The 13,685-nt window shown below is 43.2% G+C and overlaps 1 protein-coding gene across 2 annotated transcripts in view; it reads left to right on the forward strand.

Moving 5' to 3' along the window:
• The first annotated feature begins 7,711 nt into the window (after positions 1 to 7,711).
• The window catches only part of ZCCHC4 (zinc finger, CCHC domain containing 4), a 73,762-nt gene continuing 67,788 nt past the window's right edge, over positions 7,712 to 13,685 (forward strand). For both annotated transcript variants that reach the window (XM_006866299.1, XM_006866300.1), the window contains exons 1-3: positions 7,712 to 7,860; positions 8,747 to 8,865; positions 10,046 to 10,128. In XM_006866299.1, coding sequence (XP_006866361.1) covers positions 7,734 to 7,860; positions 8,747 to 8,865; positions 10,046 to 10,128 — 329 coding nt within the window. In that variant the 5' untranslated portion in view covers positions 7,712 to 7,733. The remainder of the gene's footprint in view (positions 7,861 to 8,746; positions 8,866 to 10,045; positions 10,129 to 13,685) is intronic.

The raw sequence follows: 13,685 nt of genomic DNA on the forward strand, positions 1-13,685 counted from the left end.
GCCTCATCTTTCTCCCGTGGAACCGCTGGTAGCTGGTAGTGGGGATAATTGGATGGTTTAAAATCAGGAAAGGTATGAGTCAGAATTGTATTGTCACCTCATATTTATGCTGAGCAAATAATCTGAGACGCCATACCATATGAAAAACTCCTTAAAGTTGTTCACCGATTCTGAGTTTTTAATGCCCAGAGAATCCTTTGTGCATGCAAGTGACTATTTATAACTATTTGAGATTAAATTGGCAGTCAAATTACTGGAGTTGTAAATTTAAAAAAAACTAGACTTTTTTTTTAAGAGTTTCAGCTCAGTTTATAAATCTTATTCTGTTAAGAAAAGCTTGAATTAAGAATAGTCACTTTTACTTGTTCTTTAATTAATTCAAGTTGAGCATATTAAAATTTTCTAGGCAATTTGCAACAGATAACTAAGTTATTTCAGATATATTAGACTAGCTTGACAAATTTAAGTTGAGTTTGTTTTTTTTGAAGCTTTTCAAATGCCTGACAGGTCAGATTTATGAACCTATACAAACAAAAGTTTTCAAAGCATCTAAGCAATTTTTATAAAGCTACCACATGTAAAGGAGTTCTGGTAGCCTAATGGGTTATCAACTAGGCTGCCAACTGCAAGGTCAGAGGTTTGAATCTACCAGTCACTCTCTGGGAGAAAGATGAGGCTTTCTGCTCCTGTAAAGATGCTACAGCCTCAAGTTGCTCAAAATTCCAACCAAAAGGGTAGGATTCATCAAATCAGACATCAAGCCTGTCTCCTCGGTACCCAGGGTTGACAGGGATGGGCAACTTAGACATTGGTTTCAAAAATGGGGACTATAAAGGCACAAAGTGATTGGTTTACAAGCCTTCCAGAGTGTGCTTAGTTTCAGATGGAGGGGGGTAAGGTAGAATCTCCACTGAATAGTTTTTCTCTGTCTAGATGGCTCTGATGGAAGGGGATGGGGGAGGAGGAGATAGGATTCTTTTGATTCAATAGTGAGTAATTGTTATCATGACTAATTGTGATAGTCACAACTGTAAAGGTAGAAGATGTAAAACAAAAATCAGAGAGTAATTAATCTTACATTCCAGGAACAGAGGACCCTAGGACCAGCAAGAGGGAAGAGCATGAGTGGAGCATGAGATCCTAACCAGAGAAGCAGCAATACCAGAGATGGAGTCAGAAATGAAGACATGGACAGAGAGAGCAGCTGAGGACTCCAGACTCATGGTATGAGAAAGGCTGTGTGCTGGTGGCCAGGAGGCAGGCTTGCAGAATGTGCCCTTGTGTTTTTTAATGAATATATACCTTCTTTGTGTTTTGTGTACATTAAAAAAAAAAAAAAAAGAATAAAGGTAAATACTGTTAACCAATGGCATATGGAGGGAGCTATATTCATTGCAAAGTACCAAAATTTGACTGGTGGAGTATAAAACTGATAATCTGCCCTTTAAACTATCACTCAATTCACAATAAAAGCTTTAAAAAAGAAAAGAAAGAAAGAAAGAATTTTCCATGAAAAAAAAAAAGATTTACAGCCTCAGAAATCCTATACAAGGTCACTATGCATCGGAATTGATTTGACAGGACACAATCACCATCACCAGTATATGTAGCCCTTTTTATTGTTGTTAAGTGTTGTGGAGTCTGTTCTGACTCATAGATATTCTGTATAGGGTTTCCATGGAGTAGCTAGTGGGTTTGAACCGCCAACCTTGCAGTTAGCTGTCCAGTGTTTATCCTATAGTGCCACATCAGATTTTAATTTATCTTTTTAGCTCATATATCTAAAATCAATTACATTTTTCTAACTGAAATAATGGAGTCCTGGTGTGGCACTGTGGGTTAATGCACTAGACTGCAAAATTGGTTTGAAACACAAGTTTGGGGTTCAAGCTCACCAGCCGCTCCTCAGAAATCCCTATACAGGGCTACTATGGGTTGGAGCTGACTTGATGGCACTTAACAACAATAAAAATTGAAACAATAAGGCAAATGTGCCAGATACTCTTAAATATTACATACTTTAAACACACACAATCACAAACTATCTCAATCATTCTGAAATTTAATGCAAAGAGCACATCTGTTTCTGTCTAACAGAGCTTGACTCATGGCAACCCCATGTGTCTCAGAATAGAACAGCTCCATGGGGTTTTCTTGGCTGTAATCCTTATGAGACCAAATTGGCAGGCCTTTCTTCTGTAGCACCATTGAATGGGTTCAGATCATTAACCTCACCACTAACTTTTGGGTTAGTAGTCAAGCACAAGGTGCACTTGACCAAAGCCATAGTATTTTCTAAACACTGAACTGCTAACTACAAACCTACCCGCTGCTCCTGGGAAACCCTATATGGGATCCCTAGGAGTCAAAACCGACTTGAAGGCACTTATCAACAACGTAGGAATGTGAAAGTTGAACAATGAGTAAGGAAGACTGTATTTGAATTATGGTGTTGGTGAAGAATATGAAAAGTACCATGGACTGCCAGAAGAACAAACAGATCTCTTTTGGAAGACGTACAACCAGAATGCTTCTTAGAAGGCTTTATCTCGCATTGTTGTTGTTAAGTGCCGTTGAGTCGATTCCGACCCATAGCAAACCTGTATAGGGGTTCTGAGGAGCAGCTGGTGAGTTTGTCTCGCATACTTCAGATATATTATCAGGAGGAACCAATCCCTGGAGAAGGACATCATGATTAGTAAAATGGAGGGTCGGTGGAAAAGAGGAAGACCCCCAACAAGATGGACTAGCATAGCGGCAGCAGTAATGGGCTCAAGTGTAACAATGATTGTGAGGATGGTGCAAGACCAGAGAGCATTTCGTTCTGCTGAGCAAGGGTAACTCTGAGCTGGAATCAACTGGATGGCAGTGGATTTGTCTGGGTTTTAAGACCGACTCAACGGTACTTGACAACAATAACATGTTCGAAGAGCTGAGCATTCAGCTTAAGCAAATGTGACTGCTCTCACGAAGTTTAGAGAAAAGTGCTGGGAGACAGCCTTTTGTTTTGTAACACTGAGAGCGAGAGATCCGCATAGAGCATATGCCAAATTCTTCTAAAAGCTGCCCACCATGGTACTTCTAGCCTTACTCTTTTTTCAAAGTTTTTATAGTGAATTGAGTGGTAGTTTTAATGGGCGTACATCAGCTCTACATTCATCCTATCGTATTTCGTTTCATTACAATGATTACAATGCCCTCAGCACATCATCATTCAACAGCATTTGCTTCCATTCCCTCTATTTATTTTATTTTGTTTTATATTTTGGATGTACACCAAAGCACTCAGGAATATATAACCAGTCAAACAACCAAAAGGTATAACTTGTAAGCCTGCCCCCCAGCCGCCAGCACACAGCCCCTCTCTCTCCCTAAGTCCAAAGTCTCCAGCTGCTCCATCTCTCCACGTCATCGGCTCTGCCTCCTCTCTGACGGTGCTGCTTCTCTGGATACGGTCCCACACTCCACTCTTCTCCCTTGATGGTCCCAGGATTCTCCGCTCCTGGACTGCAAAGTCAACCACTCCCCTCCTTTTGTTACAAAATGTCTACCTTTATATTTGCAACATTCGCAATCAGTCCTGATAGCAATTATTCACTACTGAACCACAAGAATCTTAGCCCCATCTCCTTTCACCAGCCCTGTCAAAAGAGGTTGGAAACTACCCAGTGGAAATTCTACCTACCCCTGAACCCTTTTGAAAACTTGTAAGCTCCCCCATTTTGGGTAGCCAATGTCTAAGTTGCCCATCACTGTCAACCCTGTGTACTGAGGGGGTGGGAATGATCCTTGCTTTAAAGATTTGTTTCCTCTTTTAAGCTACTACATCCATAAGTATAGGTCAAGTTCATCAAATTGTAGTGATTATACTTTTTTTCCCTCTTCTTTCTTCCTCTAGTCAAATACTGATCATTCAGCTATTGAAGGTAGGTCAAATGGGTACTATCTGCAAGTATGGGCGTTCTTGTGCTTCTCCCCTCACTTCATATCAGCTGGATGCTTCACTCTCCTCTCTAGTCTTCTCTGGCTATGTCCCTGTCCATGGGCTCAGGAGTCCCCAAGTCTCGCTATACTGCTGGTCAATCAGGTTGTGATCCAGGTTGACAGGAGTCTATTGAATGTGGTCAGATTTAGCTCACAGCTTCACTGCTGTTTTCCCCCCACTTCCCTGTATATAGACCAACGTGGTCACCAGCAAGATTACATGCCTGCTTGTGTATTCCCTTTGAGTTTCATTTTGGAAGGGGATTTGCTCTGAGGGGACGTGATTGCTTGTCTTGATGGCTCCCCTGTGAACAATTTGCTTGTTCTTGTAGTAGTCAATCAGGCTGCCGATATTATTTTTGATTTTTTCCTACTGGTCTTTCTTTCAAGAAGTTATTTTCTATTCCTCTAGCTGCTCCAGGCTTGTCTGCTTGTCTTTTCAAGTGGAAATTTCCCACCTCAGAAGATTCTGGATGGGGATCAGGATTCCACCTATGGTCTTAGGTAATGCAAAGGCTCTTCAGGAAGCCTCTTTCACTGGGCAAGTTCTAGCCCCATTTTAGGTATTCCAATCAGTTGTAAGGAGTCCTGGTGTGGCACTGTGTGTAAATGTGCTAGACTGCAAAGTTAGGTAGAACTGCAAGGTTGGTGGTTCAAGCTCACAAGTCGTTCCTAGGAAACCCTCTACAGGGTCACTATGGGTTGGAACTGACTTAACGGCACTTAACATCAACATCAATCAGTTATAAGCTGAAGACGGGCTTACAAGATTTCTATAGTGATGTTCCTGGCTATTCCATTCTCTCCCCCTCAAGTGTCTATTTTACAGTAGTACACAAGGGAAACCAAGATTCATAAGATAGTCAAGCATCTTAACACTATTTCCCTCTTTTGCCCATTCAAACCAGGACTCAATCTCTGTATCACAGAGCCCTGTTGTTCCAAGGTTGAGCATACATTACTCAACATTTCTCTCCTTACTCTTAATACCATAGATTGCTTTTGCCCTTTTTAAAATGGAAGCCACATTCACATACCATAAACTTCACCCTTTAAAAGTGAACATTCACTGATGTCATGCTTTTTTCAGAAATTTGAGCCGTCATCACAACTGTCCTGTTTTGAACTTTATGTGAATGTTATGAGCTGGACCTCTAACCACAAGGCTAGTAGTTCAAATCTACCAGTTACTTCATGGGAGGAAGAAGAGGCTTTCTACTCCCATAAAGATTTGCAACCTTGGAAATCCTATACAGGGTCACTATGAGTCAGAACCAACGTAACGGCACATAACCACCACCACCATGTAACATTTATGGAACACTGGTAGCATAATGAATTGTGAGCTGGGCTACTAACCAAAAAGTCAGGAGTTTGGATCTACCAATTGCTCCTCAGGAGAAAGATGAGGCTTTCTTCTATCATAAAGATGTATAGCCTTGGAAGCCCTATACAGGGTCCCTATGAGTCAGAACCAACTCCACAGCACACAACCACCAACATCATGTAGCATTTACATACTTAATCCTGGTGTGGCTAAGCACTGGACTGCTAATTACAAAGTTAGCGGTTCACACCCACCAGCCGCTTCTCGGAAACCCTATATAGGGTCATCATGAGTCAGAACTGACTCAATGGCACTTAGCAACCACCACACCAGCTGTATATCCTTTCTCATTTAACTTTGTGTGGGTTCTGCATTTTATTCATGGGACACATCCATGTGGTTACATGTCATTTTCAACTTGACAATTCTATTTTCTGGGTAAGCTCACTGCCACCTTAGATTTGCATGGGGGAGAGGGGTCTTTGCTCTGGTCTGCCTCCAACCATACAGGGAGTTTCACCCCTCGGGACCAAGGGGTCTCACCCACCTGTAACCACTCCCCCTCACCCCTTCCCCTGACACAGCAGGAAACCCACTGGAAGGTTCTTCGGGGGCTTCACTTAGTCCACCACCACTACCAGTGTTCCAGTAGAGGGAAGAGGCAGCAGGCTGAAGGGCCTTCGGAAAGGAGTGTGTTTCGTGTGTCTGAGCAGCAGCAAAGAGGTGCATGTTAGTGGAGAGGATGGAGTGAAAGAAGGGTAGAAGGTAAACTCGGAGAGGTTCCTGAAAAAGGTTAGAATGTAGGAAGCTATGAAGACTTTCACTTTGACTCTGATGACATGGAAGCCACTGGAAAGCTTTGAGCAGAGGAAGAACATGGTCTTGTCATGTTCTTCCCTGGTCCCTCTTGTTCTCAGGAGGGTCTAAAGAATTAGTCTCACAGAGTCACTGCTTCTCAACCACATGAACAATAAACCTTCACTCAGAAGCTCTTTACTGCAAAGTCAAAGTACACTTGAGAGAGAGAAGCAGTCTGTCTCTGTAAGTGAAGACCTGGTAGAATTGGGGAGCATAGATTGAGTCAAAGTGAAAGTTCACTTCATAGAGAGAAGCGAGTCGTCTCCATGAGTGGAGAAGACTCTCTGGGGTTGGGTTGCACTGGCTTACAAAGCTAGGAGGTTTCCTCCGCCAAGAGGATGCTCATGCATATTGATTAAGAGGAGTGACATGTGGAATATTCATTGATTTTTAGTAAAGGGGTGCAGGCTTCTTGAAAACAGAGTGCTTTCTGCATTTGTCAGCTCTAGGCCCTATCTTCATGGATTAGCTGCCTGTGACCAGCTACTTATATTGAGGCTTCAGGTCCTGATATCCTCATCACTGGCTTCAGGTTGTTCCTTTCAATGTTACCATTCGTGTTGGACTAGCGATGTCTTCCCCGTTTCTTGATCTCTGTTTAGTAGCAGGGGACTCAAGGCAAAGAGGTGGATATGAAACCAGGGTGAGAGAGGCCTAAGGCCCAGGTGTCCTAACCTCCCCCTGACAGTCTGACTTAGGCTTTAAATTAATCACGTGGGGGGAGGGGGCATGTAAGGACAGAAGCAGGGAGGTCAGTGAGCAGACCCCTGTAGCATTGCTAGTGAGGAATGATGATGGCTCAAACCAGGTGCGGAAGCAGAGAAGATGGTGAGAAGCGGCAGGATGCTGAATCCATTGTGAAGGTATGAAAGATTTCCTGGTGGTCAGATGTGGGCTATGAAAGAGAAAGAGGAGCCAAAACTATGTACTAGGCTATCTTCCCTCACAGGAACATGATAAAGAATAAAGAGGAACAGCAAGGTCAGCGGTTCTAACCCACCAGCCATTCCTCAGAAACCCTATACAGGGTTGCTATGAGTCTGAACCAACTGGAAGGACCTTAACAACAACGTTAAGTAAGACTTTGTAAACTTAAGCACGTGTATGCACGTCAACGGATATGCAACTGTAAACGTCTGTTGGAAGATAGTGCTAACGCTTAGGGGATGAGGGGTGGGAAGAAACGGGTAAGAAATAGAGTTATTTCTTTTGTCAGCAGCTGTTGGTGGGATGTTGCCTTTTGGACTTGCAGCTCAACCAAATGTTTGCTCCAGAGATTCGTCTTCTATTCCAGCTATCCTTTTAGGAACGAAGGGAGTTCACAGGGATAGGTCCTGAGGGTGTCACACAGAATAGACACCAAATCAGTACATTGCCAAAGCCCAACAAATGGCCTGCCAGCCCTATCGCTAGAGGGCGCAGGTGGGGACGTCCTCTTGGGGGCAGGCCCTCCTCGCCGGCGTGCATAGCTCCTCCAGGGCTTGAGGCGGCGCTGTGGGTCACGGCGGCGCTCTTTCTCGGCCTCGATGGTCCAGGCTGAGGCTTTCGGGACGGCGGTGGGAAGATGGCGGCCCCCAGGGACCAGCGGGAAACCGTGGAGGCCGAGGGGAGCGCGGGGTGCCGGAGGAGCTCGGGCGTGGAGGTGGTGCAACCAGCGGACCCCGCCGCCCCTGCTCCGCTGTGCCCTCACGGTGGGTCCACGTCTGGTCACAGCCCGGGTGCCGGGAAGTGGGCTTTTACGACTGTCCCTCTCTCCCACCCCGAGTGATGATTGGAAATCGCCCCTTCTTGAGACATTTAGTTTTCAGGCTTCTTGAGAAACCCTGATAGAAAGTCCCCACTATTGTGGTTTGATTTCAGGGCTGTTGCATATCTGTTTGGAGGGGTGCGGAGCGACAGAGTGTAGGCAGAGGGGATGTATGGAACTAAAGGACTCGTATTCTGCGACTTGCGTTGTTACAGTGTTGTCTTTTAAATCCGTTAAGGAAAACGACAGAATGAGCTCTTAACCTGGAAACCGTACAAGTTTTCTCTAACTTGTAGGGAGAGTGTGTGTACCCCTGTAAAGCCCCACGGGGTTTTCACTGTAAGGATAACGGAGCCATCTAGGCGAAGTGCTGAGTTTTCTAGACCCCTTCTTTGTTTTAATCTCATGACCCAGGCCTGTAGCATTCACCTTGTTGTTGTTAAGTGCCGTTGAGTCGGTTCCGACCCATAGCGACCCTGTATAGGGTTTCCAAGGAGCGGCTGATGAGCTTGAACCACCGACCTTGCAGTTCAAACCAACTTTGCAGTCCAGCTCATTAACCCACAGCGCCAAGCCAGGACTCTATTCACCATGTAGTCATCTGCTATACTGACAATATCATTTTATTTCCACAGAGGCCAGCTTTCAGAGATTAATATTTACTTCTAGTAAGTAGGCCATGTTTGGATGTGTTAAACAGTTGTGTATATAATTATGACACATCGAGTATAAAACCCAAACCAGTTCCATTTAAGAATGGTGAAAGCTTAGAAACTTGATGTAGGTAACTATTGTTTAACTTTTTTTTTCTTCTTCCTGTTTTGGGCTAGGACCTACTCTTCTGTTTGTAAAGGTGAACCAAGGGAGAGAAGAAACCAGAAGGTTTTATGCCTGCTCTGCCTCTAGAGATAGGAAAGACTGTAATTTTTTTCAGTGGGAAGATGAAAAGGTATATCAACTTTGGAATACATATTATTTTTGATGTACATGACAGTTGTATTGACAATGTCTGAACCCATAAACATGTATGCCATTTGAACATTACATGCGGTACACATATCTAAGAGAGATGAAAGTGACAGTCTCAAATTGTATTGTCAATATGGGAAACTGGAGTTTGTGTATGAACCTACCCACTTTGTGACAATCTGTTTCCATATAGATTACAGCCAAGAAAACCCTATGGGGCACTTGTTCACTGCCACACGGGCTCTGTATGAGTAGACAATGACTCAATACCTAACAACAGCAGTTACTGGTATCTTGAACCACAGTCTTCAAAACCAGTTTATCTTAAGATTCTTCAAGATGTTAGTATTGGATAACTGATGCTCTGCAAATGTAGATTTTGCCTTAAACAGTCTAATTCATGATCATTTCTAGATGTTTGAAAACCTTTTTTCACATCTGCATTGAACATAAGGAAAACTATATAAGAATTGATGCATTTGAGTTGTGGTGCTGGAGACGAATATTAATGGTATTATGGACTGCCAGAAGAACAAACAAATCTGTGTTGGAAAAAGGACAACCATGTTGCTCCTTAGAAACCAAGGTGGCCAGACTTCGTCCTCATACTTTGGACATGTAATCAGGAAGGATTAGTCCCTGGTGAAGATAATCATATTTGATAAAATGGAGAGTCAGCAAAAAAGAAGGAGACCTCCAGTGAGATGGATTGGCACACAGTGGCAGCAATGCGCAGGACTGGGCCGTATTTCCTTCTGGTGTACATAGGGTCACTATGAGTTGGAACTAACTTGACGGCACTTAACAACAGTAGGATTGGACATCCTTTATATAATTATGGGTTGACCCTACAAAGGCATTTGGAATAGAGTTACGAGCTTGGTATCTTGGATTCAGCAGCTTCAGTTAAAGTTTTGAATGTGTTCACTGGCGACTTTCTAGTTTTTTTAGGTTTACTAGGAAATAGTCTGGTTGTCTGTTGCTTTAAACTGCCCTAGAATTCCCCAGTTCTCTATGTTTGGTTACCCCCTGAAATGAATGCATGCTTACATCATTGAGTTACTTGGATTTGACTTCTTGCTTTAAGAATGTCATGGCAGTTTCTCTAGGGTGCTAGAAAGTTTGATAGTTTATGAAATGGGTTTTGTGCTTGTTTTCAGTTGTCGGAAGCTAGACTTGCTGCCCGAGAAGCTCATAACCGAAGATGCCAGCCTCCCCTAACACGAATGCAGTGTGTGGAAAGGTACTGATGCAGTGTCATTTTTCTTTTATGTTGTAACTGTGATGTTTCTTTTTTGAAGTACCCAAAGCCCAAACCAAACCCACTGCTTTCAGGTGGTTTCGGACTCATAGTGAGCCTATAGGACACAATAGATGCATGCGGCCCGTAGAGTTTTCATGGCCGAAACCTTTACAGAAGCAGACAGCCACATCTTTGTCCCTTGGATTGGCTGGTAGGGACCAACTGTCAACTTGATGGTTAGCAGCTAAGTGCTTAACTGTGGCATCACCAGGGCCCTTTGAAATCCTAACCCCACCACCATCCAGCTGATTCTGACATATATTGTTGTTGAGTGCCATGGAGTCGGTTCCGACTCATAGCGACCCTGTCTAGAGTTTCTGAGGAGTAGCTGGTGGGTTTGATCCGCCGATCTTGCAGCTCAAACTGACCTTGTGGTCCAGTGCTTTATCCTGCAGCACCACACCAGGACACCATAAGACAGAGTGACTCTGGGTATTCCTTCCATCTTCTCTTTATGCTTTCTGCATAATTCAGTATTTTGCCCATAGAATTCTTCAATATTTCAGGTCAAGGCTGGAATATTTTCTTCAGTTCTTTCAGCTTGAGAAATGCTGATCAAGTTCTCTCTTTTTCCATTTTCTAATTCCAGGTCTTTGTACATTTCATTATAATACTTTGTCTTCTCTTGCTGTCCTTTGAAAATTTTTGTTCAGATCTTAATTTCTTGCATTTCAAAAGGTAGCATATAATCAAGAGCCGGTGATACTGAAGGAAGAAGTCCAAGGTGCACTGAAGGCATTGACAAAGAACAAGGCTCTGGGAATTGATGGAATACTAATAGAAATCTTTCAACAAACTGATGCAGCACTGGAGGCAGTCACTTATTATACCAAGAAGTTTGGAAGACAGCCACCTCGCCACATGATTGGAAGAGATCCATATTTGTTCCCACACCGAAGGGAGGTGACTCAACAGAATACAGAAAACATCGAATAGTATCTTTAATACCACATACAAGTAAAAGTTAGCAAAAGGCGATTACAAAATGACTGTAACATCTACAGGAAATTTGCCAGAGGTTCAAGCCAGATTCAGAAGAGGCCGTAGAACGAGGGATATAACTGTTGATGCCAGATGGATCTTGGCCAAAAGCAGAGAATACCAGAAAGATATTTACCTGTGCTTTATTGACTATGCAAAGGCTTTTGATTGTGTGGATCACGACAAGTTATGGACAACATTGCAGTGAATGAGTATTCCAGAACACTTAATTGTGCTCATGAGGAACCTGTACATAGACCATGAAGCAGTCTTTCAAACAGAACCAAGGGTATACTGAGTGGTTTAAAAATCAAGAAAAGTGTGCGCCAGGGTTGTATTCTTTCACTATATTTACTTCGTCTGTATGCTGAGCAAATAAGGAGCTCTGGTAGCGTAGTGGTTACGAATCAGGCTGCTAATCTCCTGGTCAGCAGTTTGAAACTACCAGCTGTTCCGTGAGACAAAGATGAGACTTTCTGCTCCCATAAAGATTTACAGCCTCAGAAACACTGTACAGGGTCGCTGTGAGTCAGAACTGACTCCACGGCACGTAATAACAGCAACAATGCTGAGAAAATAATCCCAGAAGCTGGATTACAATAAGAATGTAGCATCAGGATTGGAGGAATATTAATTAACAACCTTTGATAAGCAAATTACACAATCAAGATGAAAGCAAGAAGTCTTGAAATACTGACGAAGATCAAAGACCACAGCCTTTGGTATGGGTTGCACCTCTGTGTAAAGAAAAGAATCCTCACCACTGGACCAATATATAACATCATGACTTAAGCCATGGTATTTTCAGTAGCCACATATTCATGTGAAAGTTGGACAATGAATAAGGAACGCCTTAGAAGAATTGATGCATCTGAGTTATGGTGCTGGAGAAGAGTATTAAAGTTCCATGGACTGCAGAAGAACAAACAAATCTCTGTTGAAGTACTGCCAGAATGTTCCTTAGAAGCAAGGATGACAGGACTTTGCCTCTCATACAGAGGGACCAGCCTCTGGAGAAGGACATCATGCTTGGTGGTAAAGTGGAGGGCCAGTGAAAAAGAAGAAGACCCCTAAGATGGTTTGGCAGTGTGGCACCAGCAGTGGGTTCAAGTGCAACAGTTAGGAGGGTGGTGCAGGGCTGGGCACTGTTTCATTCTGTTGTGTACAAAGTGGCTCTGAGTCCGAATCGACTCGACGGCACCTAGAAACAACAACATGGGACAGAGTTCAACTGCTGCTTAGGGTTTCCAAGACTCCAAATCTTTTTGGGAGCAAACAACTTCATCTTTCTCCCTTGGAACAGGTGGTGGGTTTGAACTGTAGACCTTCTGCTTAGCAACCCATTGCTTATCCCACCGTACCACCAGGACTCCTCTGAAATCCTAAAAGAACCAAAACATTTTCAGAAGCACTTGCTGTTGTTGTTATGTGCCGTGGAGTCTGTTCTGACCCATAGCGACCCTGTACAGGGTTTCTGAGGCTATAAATCTTTATGGGAGCAGAAAGCCTCATCTTTCTCCCACTTAGCACCTATTATTTCAAATCTGCATTGTTAAAATAATTTATTGGGTTGTTGTTAAGTGCAGTTGAGTTAGTACCGTCTCATAGCAACCCTATTATAGGGTTTCCAAGGAGTGGCTGGTGGGTTTGAACCACCGATCATGCAGTTAGCAGTCTGGTGCTTATCGTATAGCACCATACCAGGACTTAAGTCAGATGTACTCCTTTGGCAAACCTGTGAGAAGAATTCAGTTCAACCCTTTAGCAGACAGTGGTGTAACTCATTAGGAAGCCTGGGGGGATACAAATGACAGACAGGTTTCACTCACATGTTTTCAGGCCACTTGGGCTGAAGATTCTGAGACCTCCTCCGTGCTGAATGGAAAGGGAGTGCTTAAATCCATGAACAGTGTCTTTTCTGAGCTTCTTCGTAGATTTTAAAGTTCTTTGGAGGAGGCCTTTTTTAAAAATAACTTGATTTTCCTTAAACTACAATACTTAATCATAGATGTAAGGGAATTCGGTCAACAAACATAAATGTTGAAAGGGGGGTTAATATGTATTGAGCATGACCATGAAGTGATCCTGGGCTGGGTGCTCTCCAGGTGCTGTTACTTAGTCCTGCGGGGATGCTTCACTTAGATGGGGACATGAAGGCTCAGAGAACAGAAGGAACCGCATCAGATTCATAATGTGGGAATGACTAAGCGGGGACTCACACTTAGTATCTCTCTGACTTAAAAATGGTATTTTAAGCATCAAAGAAGATAGTAATTAACATATCTTGTGCTGTGATTGAAGTTACTGGGAGATAAAAGAAGACCTTTGTTTTGGTTATCCAGTGCTCCTACAACACAAATCTTACAAGTTGGGTGTCTTAAACGAACAGATACTTATTTTCAAGTCTGTTGTTGTTAGGTGCTGTCCAGTCGGTTTCAGCTCATAATCACGATGTACAATAGAATGAAACGCTGCCTACTCCTGTAGTGTTAAGTTTGAGCCAAAGTTTCAGTCCA

This window comes from Chrysochloris asiatica, unplaced genomic scaffold, assembly GCF_000296735.1.
Source record: "Chrysochloris asiatica unplaced genomic scaffold, ChrAsi1.0 scaffold00089, whole genome shotgun sequence".
Classification (NCBI taxonomy): Eukaryota; Metazoa; Chordata; class Mammalia; order Afrosoricida; family Chrysochloridae; genus Chrysochloris; species Chrysochloris asiatica.